General features: G+C 34.7%; 1 protein-coding gene across 1 annotated transcript; it reads right to left on the reverse strand.

The window, feature by feature from the left end:
• Positions 1-7285: 7285 nt before the first annotated feature.
• LOC120329578 (uncharacterized) lies at positions 7286-12347 on the reverse strand. Its single transcript, XM_039396232.2, has 7 exons — positions 12242-12347; positions 11730-11751; positions 10921-11007; positions 10458-10556; positions 9633-9743; positions 8772-8957; positions 7286-8678 (listed from the first exon to the last, which is right to left on the reverse strand). The coding sequence occupies exons 1-7, from the start codon at positions 12278-12280 to the stop codon at positions 8581-8583; spliced, it is 642 nt and encodes a 213-aa protein (XP_039252166.2). The 5' UTR covers positions 12281-12347; the 3' UTR covers positions 7286-8580.
• Between the last annotated feature and the right edge of the window lie 3359 nt (positions 12348-15706).

Below are 15706 nucleotides of genomic sequence, written 5' to 3' on the forward strand. Positions count from 1 at the left end.
ATATAGGTGCGTAGCATGGGAGGGACGTTATTCAAACAAAGTGTAGACGGAGAGCAGCACACAGTACGAAAGCTATATATTTTAGGAAACGAGGTTCTAAAAGGATGTCAAAACAGGGGAATTACGTTCTTAATTTAACATTCACGTAATCCATAAATTCACTAAATTGTCTATTGGCCAAGTCTCTCGTATTCGATAGTGGTGTTTCTAGGTCTACATCTGTTATTTCCACACATGATATCATATTTGTTGAGGGTTATTTAAGGTAGTAATAATACCCACCGAATATCTTGAAGAAAATTATAAACGATTGGTTTTATACGGAAAACAAGGAACAATCTAAATATTTCATATGGCAAACTAACACCAAATGTTAAGTATAATAATATTTAAAATCCGTATGTTGAGCATTTGAATTTGTTTTTGAACATAGAAACAACCAAATCTGAGCTAATATTCATTGAAAGCTAAACCTATTTCGTTTTAAACTTATTTCCGTTCCGTCTCGTTTCACTGATAACAAAAATATCGATATCGTACTATTTTCGGCAAAACTTTTAAATATGGCCATATATATCTTTTTCTTATTTTTCAACGGAGCATAAACTTTTTATTCGAGGAAACTGATTTACATACAAGTCGTTTCCCGGTTACGTATTTCTAAGAATAAAATATAATGAGTGGGACGTACCTAATACTGTATGAATAATGTTACCTTACATTGTATGAAAAAGGAAGGACAAGTTAAAATGGATTATCTAAAAATTTCATTTCGGTGTATTGTTGTCTACTTTCATAAATTTTTTCACAAGGAGTATCTACATGACCCTACTGAAAGGGTTGTCTGCGAGGTTTCGAACCTAAGGGACAAAAGTTAAAATGTCGATAAAAGTTTTATTTGAAATATCACAAAGAAATAGGATCTCTTGACGTTTGTATCATATCGTAATTGGAAGCAATATTCAATAAAAAATTGACAAGAGTTCAAAAATCGAAAGTATACGTTTTCCTCAGTTTCTCGGAAAAGTTGTTCAAAGTATGCTATTTTGGTTAGAGTCATTAGCCTTCCGATATTTTAAAATTTTCGTAGAATTCGCTGAAGCAGAAATAAATTTTAAATACAGTTTAACCACGAGATAAGTCAAATCCATACGAGGAATTGGTTTCAATATCCAGTGAGCCTTCACTTATCTAAAGGTAAAGTATTCAATTATTTACAGAATTGTAACTAAGGAAAATATTCAGTTGATGGATGACAAGGATAAATGCCTGTCCTATCAATTGTGGGGAGAGTTATTTTGTTAGGCTGGTTATAACTTTTGGTAGCGTAATGAAAATTGTATAAAAAAAAATTTTATATTCTTTTTACATTTGGGGAATTAAGCATATGCGAATGAGTTCTGAGGTCGATCAGAGACCCGGACAATTAAACCTGTAACACCCGCTGCAGATAAACAATAATTTTTGTGCGTGGAACACCTCACAGGGGATATTACAACACTAATATATATTGATGTTTATATATCTATTATATGATGGTCATAAATCCCCGAAACAGAAATGTTGATAGTTTTCCAATAGTGTTTTCACAATGAGGTCGGATTGACTAGAAAGCTGTAACTTTTAATAAACAACCCCATTTGTTTGATGGTAATATTGCGATTTGGGTTTAGTTTCGCAGCATTGTTCTAATACAGTCTCAGATTATTAAGCCAAAAAGTCCGGATATCATTTTTGCAACTCGCTAATCACGTATTTATAAAACGTACTCTCTAGTAAGTCTAGTTGATCAAATACCAGCCAGAATAATTTCGTATTCTCAGTACTCGGGTCCATAGTAATATTATCAAAGTTTGTCGAATCGAGAGCAGGTATTCGCTATTGTTTATTCAATATAAAGGTTGACACAAAGCAAACAAAACATAGAATTTATAGCTCGTTCGAACATTGGAGATACCTGTTTGTGATAAGTGTGGCAATACTGGGTAATCCCGATATAGCATACAATACTTTCGAAGATATTGTGTAATTACCCCTTTCGGTTCCTATGGTTAACTTTACCTATGAGCGTCGATCCTCGACACTGCTTCGACATCTTAAATTAAAGTGTAATTGTCTTATATGAAGAATTCTTCTTTTATGTTTGCATAGTTGTTGTTGGGGCATTGGAACTCTTCATGTGTTATTTGTCTGACGATCTCTCTCGCTGGTTCAAATACTCATGGTGAAGAAGCTACGAAAAAATAAATATTTGTAGATACCTTATTTCAGGTAACCAACCGTGTTCTGTATATCCATATAAGGTCTGGTACACGATGGTTACCTCATGTTGGTAAGCACGAAAGCAGAACTAGGCTACCGCATCGAAGTGAAACACTGTATAGCACTTAACAAATTTGAAATATTTACAAAAGAGAGCAAAGTCTGATGTAAAATAATGTTGTCCTTTATATGATATATTGCTAACACTAAATCTATTAAACATAGATTTAACATTCATGTATAAAACATTGGTACTCATAGAAACCGTTGAGATTAGAAGTGTAATTTATGATCAAAAGTCTGATGTAGAATGATGTAATGAATTCATATGATATATTGCCCGCTATAAAATATATATTTGATATAAAACATGTAATTCATTATCAAACGTACATGAAAGTATATTTGCTCTGTTCTACGTAATGAAATGAGACAGTTAGTAAATATATAGGCTCCAATGCACGGCTTGTACCCGACTGATAAAGATGTCTTACCAAATGGTCGAAAATCACATTGATTTGTCTGTCTTGGCATAAAATAGATTACATACAATTCACAAAATAATTATTACCTCGTTGGATCAGAAATGATTTCGTTGAAAATAAGGTACTTCCGAAGTATGTGAACTAAGATGGCGGACACCGAACGCTGTATGTGTATTAGATTAGGGGTAGGCCATAATTTTAGGTACCAATACGACGGGAGTCACTTGGCTATTCCCCGAACTCGTATTAAAACTAAAATCAGGAAAATTGGAATGAAATTATGGAAATTATGGTCTAACCATAACCTGGTACATATACTACGTTCCGGTATCCGCGATCTGCGTTCACATACTTCGGGAATACCGAAAATAAATTTCATATACTGAAATGCATTCCGGTAATATATTCATAATCAATGAAAAGGGGACTCAGGCAGATTTAAAGTGACTGAAAACGAATACGAAGTTTAAAATTAAATCATTTCTTCTTCCCATTTACTAAATATAACTTTAACAAATTTAGCACACTGGGGAACTTTTTAAACGCACTTAGTCTCAGTGCACCAAATGGTAAAAAGTCCATAAAGTCCTGAAAAAAATTTAATTGCAAATGGAATTTATCGACATATTGTTTTGGTGATCACAGATGTATAAAATAATGTATAGATATATATAGACAATGACTGATTAAAATACAACAAACCTGGTTAAGATATATTGAGAACTGACTTCATAACAAAATTGTAAAGGGACTTTATAGACACCCTGGATACTTGCAGTGATAATTTATCTTTTGTTGACTTTTAGTTTAATTCAATCCAGTAGAAAGATTGTTTCAAAGTTTCGATTTTATTCACAAAAGGTTAGTTCCCAAAGTGTGATCACTTATGTGCCCTATTGTGTTCTGTAACTGTTCCCTAATATAAAACTGTTTGCTATTGTTCATGGTACTGATGAGAAAATGTATTTGAAAGAGTATTGCGTTATAAAGTTCCTGTATTGGTGTTAGAAGGTATCGGATGGTATAAATCAAGAATGTGCAACCTTTAATATACGAGGGCCAGATACAAATAATTGGGCAAAACCCTCGCCAGCACTTTTATTTAACATAGGTTTTCTAGTAGCTACAGGCACAAACATTTTGATCTTTGGACATGATTCGTTTGCCTCGCACAGGCTAGCTGTTAGCTGCTAACTGTAACGTAATAAGCATAAATATGAATTTGACTCGGGCTTTGCAACGCCAAGGCATTGGAATTACTTAAAGGTACCAGATTAAACTAATTTAAAAATCTCGTTTCTCGGGCGCACTTCTTCACAGGCGTACAATTTCCCCTTGTTGGTGGCAATTGGTTGCCGACCCTTGATGTAAAAAGTATTTGCGGTCAATTGGAAAACCGGTAATTCACATTTCTTAAATTAAAGAAGATATAGAAATGAAAAATAAAATTGAAATAGGTTGGAACTTGTAATAATTGATGATCAAATATACATGAAAGTATACTTGCTCTGTTCCACATAATGGAATGAGCCAGTTAGTAAATATATGGGCTCCAATGGACTGCTTTACGCTACCGATAAAGATATACCAAATACCATATACTCCATACCAAATGATTGAAAATCACAGTGATCTGTCAGTCTTGGCATAAAATAGATTACATACAACCTACAAAATAAGGTACTTCCAAATCTCCCAAATGTGAACCAAGATGGCGGACACCTGAACATATATCAGGTTAGGGTTAGACCATAATTTTATTCCGATTTTCCTTATTACAGTTCTTTTACGAGTTCGGGGACTTTGTGTGTTAGTCAAGTGAATACCCCCCTGCCCATAGATTTCAGTCCCTTTACACAACTTGATGTAAAATGGCGAACAACATTAGTTACCTCCATTTTGGTACACATATCTCTGCGGCGCCCAAAAATGATTCTTATTACGTCGTTGGATCAGAAATGATTTTGTTGCAAATAAATGTCCTTTACTGAAATGCATTCCAGTATACATTTATAATTTTGAGACTAGAGTAGATTTAAGGTGTGTGATTGAAAATGAACACAAAGATTCAAATTAAATTGTTTTTCCTACTTATTTTCCCACTTACTAAATGTGGCTTTACATAATTTCAGCACGCTGTGAAACGCTGTTACCACGCTGTGGTAATATACTTTGCATTGAGAATTTTTTTTTTTGTTGAATTTTAATTTAATTCAATTCAGTAGAAAGATTGTATATATCAAAGTTTCGACTTTATTTACAAACGGTAAATTCCTAAATTGTGATCTTCATGTGCCCTATTGTGTTATGAAACTGTTTTTTAATATGAGACTGTTTGCTATTGTTTATGATACTGATGAGAAAATGTCATTTGAAAAGTTTTTTTTCTTCTAAAATTCCTGGTATCGGAATGATGTGAATGGTATTTACGGTCGATTAGCACAAAACCGATTATTAGCATTTCTTGAATGAAATAAGAAATACTTTAGAGAACTGCGTGTCCTAGTCCCAGTTCTTTTAAAATGTACTCAACGTAATATCTCCAACCTGACTCTGCCAGAGGTGAATGAGCACACAATATCCGTGTTACCTATGTCCATATGTTGTAAATATGCACAATAAAATTGAATTTTCAAATAGATAATGAAATGAACTTTAATCATAATGTACACGGAATGGTTACCAAATTGCATTTATAAACAGTAATTTTACTCTTCAGTGAAAGCAGGAAATACGACTTCAACATTTTCGCATAAAACGTTTCATGAACACTACAAGCTCTGTTAGCAAAAAGTCTTAGCATAGACATAAAGTAGCATTGAATAAATTCACAATTGTGTTGTGAAGTGGCTAATGGCCTTTTGACCTAATATACTTGATGGCAAAATATACCAAATCAGCACTTGTAAGTGCAAAAGCCAATTTTTTAATAAGGAAAAAAGGTCGTGCGCACTCACTCCGAATATAAGAGGTTGATCTCTGGGATAAGTTACTGGCGACCACTAAAGAACTTTTGAGACTATTAAGCATTTTACAGAAAAAGGGGAGTGAGTTTCAAAAAACTGAGGTTCATTGGGGAAATTGGTTTATAGCTTACTAACAGTGAACGGGTAAGAGCTCAGAGTAAATCGAATCTTGAAGCCTGCTGACATTCAAAATACACCCATGCCGTGTATATATTTTAAATCAAATAATCTTGGAAATCAAGCTGCTAATTATAACTTTTTGTCATTAACTTACTGCGGATACGGATTCAAAAATATCCCACTGTTTTTTTAAAGAATATTTTTTAAAGCCAAGTATGAACAACTCGTATAGAAAGAGAGTGATCTCCGTAGAATTGCGCATTAGTGAATACCGATTGACGCGAGATATGAAGTAGTCATGTCAGATTGTGAATTCTACATAAAAAGTTCGGGCATGAATTTTTTTTGTCGAGTAGAATTATGAATATGATTTGGGCATGGATGCCAATTTTGTTTCTTTCTTGAATCACAATTGTGTCATCATCCAAGACTGCAGAAATGTAAATTTTCTCAACTTTTACTCAAGCGTTTGCTCTTTTTAGAAAGCCTATGACCGGTAAATTATATATTATATATCTATCATTTTTTATTTTGGTAAAATGCGGTAACTTTAAATATGCTATGTACTTTCACTTATGGCTACATCCGACTAAAAGCCTCCCGGTGATTGGTTTCAACATTACACACTATTTTCAGCACCGCCTAAAGTTACAGCTTCTGCCTCATCTCGAAATTAAGTTGATTTTCTGATATTGTTACAATATACAAAGAACGATTTTACTTGTCTCACTTGAAGGCTGCAAAGCGGAAATTTAAGGAGCCGAGTCCCGACACACGCAACCCCGCACCCTATAAACTTTTTATAATTTCAGACGTGTGGTGGCGCAAGTGAGGTTACATGAAGCATCAGAATTATGAAGTCTTCTGTTCTCAGTCACATAAACAAAAAAGAGAATGTGCAAAATAGGACACTCCAGAAGTATGCGTACCAATATGGAGGTAACTAATTTTGTTTGCTTACTTTCCCTGAAGCGTATATTCACATGGCTAACACAGACAGTCCCCGAACTCGTAATAGAACTAAAAATGAGGGAAAATCGGACTGAAATACGGCCTAACCCTAACCTGGTACACATACTATACCCATTTACTGTACCCATTTCAGTGCGTAATAAACCTTTCAGATTTATAATTCGAAAGAATTCGTGATGTTATCGAAACAGCCATATTTTATGCATATGTGACAATTTGCAACGATCTGTTACACCAAAACAAAATTTCTAGTTTTTAGTACAAAGTATTAATATGTTTTATAGGTCAACCCCAACTATCTAAAATCGTGCAAAAGTTTGACAAGGTGCGTTTATCATAGATGTACTAATGGACATTTCGCTAATACTAATTTAAAAACAACCTACGGATCTATGAAATCTGATCTGAACTGAATTTAATCTCATATCAAGGAAATGAAACTGTCTGAGATATACCCATTGCCCAATTTAAAAAATAAAATTCTGCGCAGGGAATTTGATTTATTGCAACTAAAACTAAAAGCAGAGCGCTAAGGTGTCGAGATTTGACTGAAAAATAAAGTCTTGCAATCTGAAATTGGTAAGATTCGGAAGAAGAACACAATATAAAACAGAAATTGCAACTTGTTAGATAAATTTGAAAAGAACGTAAATACATTATTGTAGAGGAAGAAACCTAAATTTGATTCTTATATGTATCGACCAAATTGTTTATAACATTATGATTTATAATAATATGTATTTCAATTTAAAAAGCGAGACTTTTTTCTCATAAAAGCAAATCTCAATATCTTTTTATAAAGCATAGCGGAGCAGATAAAGCGGCAAAGGTTTAATCTAAAAATCGTATCCAGCTAATCAAAACCATCGAGCATATCTTAAAAAATTGCTGATCGTAAATTGGTCGATTATGATTAGGAGATAAAGAAGCAGAAATCACTTGTAAGAAAACACGAACAATTTATATACGACGGTAAAGCCTGTTTTTCTGATTAACGGGGAGTTATTTGCGAGAAAAACTCATGCATGCGCAAGAAGCTGCCTCGAGGTATTGTACTTGAAATGGAATTGAATTTGATGATATGCTTTGACATTAAAATAGAGATAAACTAAAAGGTTTGAAGTAAGTTATAAAAGTCGTAAATTCGATGTTTCCATCAAAAGACATTTTTAGTGGACCTCAATGATTGTGTTACAGTAGGCAGTGTCAATATAAAGAGCAGTGTTTTCTTATAGTGTAAGCAGAAGTATAGCTAAGGCATTGCAAACTAAGAGCAGGCCGAATTGAAAGCGAAACAAAAAAAAATAGATATTGCATCAGAACCGGCCAAATAATGATATATGCTAAGACATATATATGTTATATCAAAATATTTATCGTTATTAACAAATGTTGTTATAGTAGACGTTAATTCCTTTACACGAAAACCCAAAATTACTCAAAGATGTAGGTTTTTATTTAGAGTTGGTGATTATTAGAAAAAATTAAAACAATCAAAAGATTGGTTCTGAAACAATATAAAGCTTTGGTCATATCCATTGAGTTGTCGTGCTGTTAGAAATATAGTGTAAAATTCAATGTTTTTTACAGTAATTAAGCTAGCAATATTTCAACCAAACAAGTATGTGTTGTAATTAGGTCGTCAATTTAAAATCACGATTATTTCTTATACAGTACTTTCCTACAGTGCCTCACCATGCCCCACAAAATTAATGGGAAAAAAATATTAATTTACTATATTTCTAACAGTAATTGATTCAGTGCCTTGTTTGGTGTTATTTGGGGTTTTTGCAATTGAGCGATGTTCCCGAACCCGGTGCTTTTTTATTCTTCGCGCCGCTCTTTGGTGCGCCATCGCCGTTCAAAAATTCATCTGTAGTGTAAGAAATATAATTAGTCAACACACCATATATATGCGTAGGAAAAAATTAAAAAATTACTAAATATAGAACTAAAATTAGCATACTTGCTGCTTTGATGAAGTTTTTCGCGTCCTTTTTTCCATAGTCTGCTGCCTTGCTTCCAAGTTTGTCGTACTCATCTTGCAACCCTTGCGCGTTAGCAACTAAGTTGTCACATCGTTCTGCAATTTCCGTTTTATACGAATCTTTCTTTACCTTATCAGGCTTTGCCAGCAGGTAAGTGGTGCCGACTGAGATAAATAAATATATGAAGTTGAACGTAGATATTACGAGAAAAAAGCCTTATTAGTCATATTTTCTTTGGGCGGAGTTGTTGAAGCGTTGGCTCTAATATAGGAATCAAATCCTGTGCCGGCCACCTCGCCCGGTGTGCAATAAACTTGATAGGCAATGATGAACCGGAAAGATTCCGATCCATCCACCTAACAGTGGCTGCTTGGACAGAGCCTTGCATAAAGTGGATAACATCGGAAACGTCGTATAAAGAGACATCAGCTTAAACAGCATTCTCTGACTCCTAAAAAGGTCCTGCGGAAGCATCAAATTCTTTGTTTTGGAATGACTAGTCTGTCATGGTGGGCATGGATAGAAAACGCTGAACCGAAAGATTCCGGTTATTTCAAAATATAGTGGCATCTTATTTATAGCAGTGACCAAATCCGAGCTCTCTAACTCCGAACAAGACTCTGCACAAGCGATCATCAATTTGTAAGCACCTACTTTATTCTGAAAGAATCTGGTGGGCATGGGAACAACCCTGACCCTAACATAGTACACATACTACGGGAGTACCGGGAAATGAACCCGGAACTTTAAACCACCAGACCATCACACCAATTCAACAACGTTATCACGTTAGTACTTTGAATAATAGGTAAAGAACGGGAGGAATTAGGTAAACTTACACCCTTCCGCTTTAGATACTTTTTTCCATGCTTCCTTCATGCCAGTGTCTAGGATGGAAATGGCGAGGTCGGCAACCACTTCGGGTGTAACTTTGCTTTCATCAACATTGCCTAAACATAATGTAAAATTTAGAGTCATATATTTGAAAAAAAAAATTATGATGATTTATTTTCTTCTTCTAAGACTTCGAGCAATGTAGAATTGTTTGTCACGGAGAACGGTTTTGACACTGTTGAATTACACCGCTACAAGTTTGGGTAATAACGGGAATTTACCACAATATTGCCATTATTAATTGTTTGTGAGGTGTTATAAGTCTCACAAATAAATCTTATAACATAATTCTCCAGAAGCGGTTTTAAACTGTCATGATAAATGGTCCCTTCCAAGGACTCTAAAAACATGTGGCCCTTGTTTTTCAATTAAAATATCTAGCTTTCCTTTTACCACATACCTAATTAGTAATTTTATGTGCCACGTTTAATATTAAAAAAACAACAACCAGAGCCAAAAAAAATTTACTTAGTGGAGATTTAGCAACTAGTGAATGTTTGCGTCCGTGACTCCAGAAGGGGGTGCGAAACGCTATCTTAGAAAATAAAATTTGGGAAGACGAAAAGTTTCCTATTTGATCTGTAAAATCTGCAAAAATTGAAAGATGGTGGATGGGCTCCGAAACCCTAATCTACCATGGAATCTGTGAATCTCACGTCGTAATTTTTATGGTAACTCGGGATATCACTATTATTTGTGTGTAATTCGCGATGAGTAAAACAAAACATATCGATTTTCAACATTTTTAATATATATTCAAGACTATTTACCGCATCCAGAACATGCCGCAGCACTCTTCACAAATTCGATCGCTTTAGCAGAGGCATCAGAACCATCCATGTCAGGGAAAGTAGGGAACGATGGGTCAGCTAAACACAAAGATATTCATTAAATAAACGTAATAAAATAAAGCACAAATAATAAATTGATGAAAAGTTTGAAAATAATATTATACAATATTTTAATTTTCTGAAATATTATTTCGTGAGTGCTCTAACTCACAAATTACGATTTTGCAAAGTATTATATTATAATTACACAAAGATAGAAATTGTCTGCTTTTGGAAATAATATATAAATAAAAAATAATTCAGAATAATTCAGACAATAAAAACAAAATTGGAACTCTCTCACAGGGGTTTCTCGAGCATCCGGAATATTGCATTGGGTTTCGACTCCAACAAACAGGCTGAAAGTTACTGGCTCAGATAGTAGACAAGACAAGGATCTTACCTACAGCCGCTGCCAAGTCTCCGCACCCGTTGTACTCAAGGATTCTTTCACTGACAATGTTTAGATCTTTGATAACGGTATTGCAGTCTGAAAAACAAACAGATCAGCAAATTTTATTTTCAATTATAAGTGAATTGTGCGATAACGTTTTAATTCATCTTGAATGTTCATAAGTGCAACCAAACAATAGGAAAGACAGGAATTTCATTGTTGACAAAACATCTTTTTCTCATGATATCCTATTGGTGGTAAATTCCGCCTTTTTAGGATTTTATCCGTATTTGGGAGAAATTTCCTAGAGTGACATTCACATTTTACTCAAAATAGCGCAAATGTTCCACGTTCAAAATATTTTTGACCAAAAATGAAATAACTACATTTCATTCAAACCAGGATTGTCTAAAGTAAAATTGGGCAAAAATGGGCGTCAAATACGATTCAAAATTCACTGATACTTGAAATAAACAGGAATAAATTTGATTTAAAATTTATAATCTTGTGATAATTTAAAACGCAATTCAATTGGTTACTGATCACTTTCACGTTTACGGCTGCGTGTGAGCAATTTTGGTGCGGTTTTAGTTTGTGAAAGTAAGCCCAATAAGAACCCTGATTCTAACCGCTAAGGGCATAATATTTCTTGGGAAGTTTCAATTTTTCACATATGATCTGTCACTCTGTCTGTTCCATATGATATCGATATATTTGAGACTTTATGGACACCCAATAGATCTGAGTGTAATATTATATCTATATCGAAATTTGAATTCGTGTGCCCTACAAACTAAATTACAGTAATTAAAACTTACCACCATGTGCTTGTCGACAAACCTGAAAAAATAATAAATAGATGTTATGTATATGTTAATATAATAAAAATGGAATATTACCATTAGGCTATTTTATTCATACAATTTGGCTCAGATGGCGGCTTCAAATAGCGCTCCAGAAGTGTGTGCACCAATATGGAGGTAACTGATTTTGTTCGCCTACTTTACATCAAGTGAAAGGACTGAAACAAATGGACAGGAGTGTTTTCACTTGGCTAACACAGACCTTCTCGAAACTCGCAATTGAACTAAAATAAGGAAAATCGAAATGAAATTATGGCCTAACCCTAACCTGGTACACACACTACGGAAGTATCCTTTAAAATATTACATAACTATAGTGATGTTAGTAAAAACAAACATAATATACTAACAACTACTAAGTATAGTTAAACCCAAGCAAGTGTGGAAAGTTTTTTAAATCAACAAATTGTATTATAATGTTAAAAATAACTCCCATAAATCTCCAGCTTGTATCAGCCAACACTTACCGTAAAAACGATACCAATAAAAAATAACAGTCGATGCATGTTTGTTTTTTATCTTTTTTTCTACTCAGTCAAAAAAGTAAATTCTTCAAATTTTAAATAATTCCCTATTCATAAAAACAAGAATTTATACCAAAACTTGCTTTTTCAAAATTATCTTTATGGAATTCCCAAAGTGTGGGAAAATGTAACTACATATCTCGAGAGGTTTGTCTCTGAAATACGTTTAATTAAACAAAAACTAACTAATTTGCCATATTTTTAAAGCTCACACTCGCAAAATTGATAAAAGAAATTGAGTCGGTGAATTTATTTTGAAGACTTGTACGGCGCCTCGACGCTGTATATTCTAACGATTCTACTCTAAATTTGAAATTGATTGATAAGTGGCCAATAATAGCGCTTTTTTTTTCTTAAAATCACGAATTACAAGAACTAGAACAATAACAATTCAACGATCCATAAGCCACCGTGTATCAAAAACATTCCAACACAACAGCTATTGCATGTTTCTAGAATGAACTCTCTAGCGCAGTTTTAAAATTTAAATGTAAGTATTGAGATCTATACGCGAATTTATATGCAAAAGCATGTGTTCTTATATAGGTATATAAATACGTAAATGATAATTCACCATACTGATTCCAATTAAATTACATTCACGGCTTAATAGGCCATTAGTTACCAATTTTGAATCTATTATAGCATTGTCTGTCCTAGAGAATGTTGTTTCTAGAGTTACAATAACAAAAGATAATTTCGTCTCTATTTGCTCGTTACAGTATTTATATCTTTGGTTGGAAACGGCAAGTAATGGATAGATTGTTTCCATGAACTTTGCGTTAATTAGCCTTGAGTAATGATTGTTTGTATGTCTGTGTCCTTGGCATCAAGACTAAGTAGTGTTTTTATTGCTTAAAATATTCAAAAATTGTTTTGTGTAAAATATTAACGTTATGACGACGAATTATAGCGTCATTTTTTCACGTCGATCCCACTTTGCTACTTTGTTTATTTTTAATTATTACACTTATTGTCGTAGTAATTAACTTTGAATCCACCATTTTTCTTCGTGTTGACACGCAACGTACCAGGGGCATCGAACACTTTACGCACGCAAGGTACGTAATACGTTTTCACGGTGTCTTGAAAATGTCGTGTCCCACGTGTACCACTTGTGCCACGTGTCCCACTTGTCCCACGTGTCCCACTTGTACCATGTGTCCCGCTTGTACCACGTGTCCCCCTTGTCCCACGTGTATCACGTGTCCCACTTGGCCATCATTGCATACAAAAATGGCAAAATAAAGAAACATGATCAAAAATGGAAAATTTTAAGATATATGTACAATAATTGATAGCGATTAATATTGCTGTAACTGTACCAATCAATTGTGTTTTATAAATTTATATTAATTATTTTTATTTATCTTATTTATTATAAGATATGAGTAGTGCATATGGTTTTATACGTATGCATGTCAATTTCTTCAACACTGTTGACAAATTTCAAGCTCGAACAAAAAGCATGGTGAAGGAGACCGTCAGGTATACTTTGACATTAGACTTACGTGTATATTTTATCAATTAAGTCATTGTCAACATAATTGTATACATACAGATAATATGCCGGTTTCAATAAAGGTACCGTATAAGCTCGTTTTACCGCCCGACCTTGATTAAGGGCCCGTTTGAATAGCCGCCCGTGTGAACAGAACATAAAAATAAATAAGGGCCGGTGCTTGAACACCCGCCCGATGTAAAAGCTGATTTTTCAGTGGTAGAGAACAATAGGAAATAGGAAGCGCTATCAAGACCACTGGCTATGAGAAATTAAGAGTGACTGTTGTACTAGCTGTCAAGGCCAATGGTAGCAAGCTCTCACCTTTCATAGTATTCAAGGGTAAACGAGTGGATAAAGGCCTTCAGAAAGTAAGCGGTGTTGTGTGTGCTTACAGTGGGAATGGTTGGATGAATGAGGACTTGACACACACATGACTTAACAAAGTTATTTATACACAAATTTTTGTGTATAATTTTACTTTAAAAATAACAAGCGCTCGTGCTTGAATAAGGACCGGTTGGAATAAGGGTCGGTTAGTGAGTTTGGTTAAAAAAATATGGGCCCGGGCTCCAAAACGAGCAAATACCGTATTCACAAAGCTCGAGCTGGTGCGAAGGGCCTGATAGTCGGAATAATCTGATCTCTATTAATATTGCACTTTATCAGACAAGTTCGCCTATACATAGCATCCAGCATTGCTTACATTATAGTATACATACTGCTGGAAACCATGGGTCCTATAAATGTGTTCACAAATATCGGGCTACATAGCACAAACTCCGGTATTTCCGGATTGTGTGTACCCGGTTAAGGTTAGGCCCTAATTTTATTTAGATTTTTTTTATTTTAGTTCCTTCGCAAGTTCGGGGGCTGTTTATATGGGCCATGTGAATATAGCAGTGGTCGAGAACCCATGGCTCGCGAGCCCTATATGGCTCTCTTGGTGACGGCATATGGCTCCGAAAAATCTAATATTATAAGGCTAAGACAGGCCTGCACAACATACTGCCCGCGAGCCGCATGCGGCCCGCTAGATCCTTCTGTGCGGCCCGCGGGTGATTTGGGAACACGCCACTTCTCTGGTCTAACAATCAAAGCCGGCATTGTTATGCAAGCGCGCCGCTACTCCGATCATATTCGAAATCATGAGATTTATGTTTTGCACTAGTTCCGATAAATATCGACATTTGTGTGAAATTGGTGTGCCCCTTGCGACCCCTAAAATTCGTCGCTCGACCCCTCGCCCCCCAGTTTGGGAAACCCTGATTTAGATATCTCAGTATTCAAAAAAGTATAACAGAGGAAGATCTATTGCTACTAAACGGATTGTTTCTCTAGCCTACAATGGAAATATCCAATAAAGGTAGATATGATTGAATACATTGTCATACATATATTTGGAACGATTTTACAAAACTGAACTTGAGTAAAATATTTTCCCGTAGTCAGTTTATACTGCAACACGCAATACCTAATTCTAATAAAAAAGGAAATATGGAAATTGAAAGGTGGGTTTTTAAGGTAGATGAACCACTAAATACATATTTGCCATCTCATATGCAAAAATACTGTACCTTGTTTTTACTCAAGAAAATAGGATTCTTCATGTTTTTAAGCTCCCCAGTAATGAAAGTGCTTCATTAAATTTAACTGTTTCACGATATTATTTTGATTTGTAGTTCATTGTTGTGAAATATGTATGTGGCAAAGTTTGCAGCCCGCCGGGCCTTCAGATTTATGCTTGCGGCCCTCGTGGTAATTTGAGTTGTGCAGGCCTGGGCTAAGATAACTATTGTCACGAGATTTCAAACTATCTTTTTGCCAAATTTGCCAATACGTTTGAGAATATACACTCAGCGCATGTCTTTGTTATGTAATAGAATTACCAGACTGGTCTTGTAACA

This window comes from Styela clava, chromosome 12, assembly GCF_964204865.1.
Source record: "Styela clava chromosome 12, kaStyClav1.hap1.2, whole genome shotgun sequence".
NCBI classification, from domain to species: domain Eukaryota; kingdom Metazoa; phylum Chordata; class Ascidiacea; order Stolidobranchia; family Styelidae; genus Styela; species Styela clava.

Coding starts and splice junctions, on each gene's coding strand:
- LOC120329578 (XM_039396232.2), bottom strand. CDS start 12,280: ATGCATCGACTGTTATTTTTTATTGGTATCGTTTTTACG. Junction 11,752..12,241: donor TTATTGGTATCGTTTTTACG/GTAAGTGTTGGC, acceptor TTATTTTTTCAG/GTTTGTCGACAAGCACATGG. Junction 10,557..10,920: donor AGACTTGGCAGCGGCTGTAG/GTAAGATCCTTG, acceptor CTTTGTGTTTAG/CTGACCCATCGTTCCCTACT.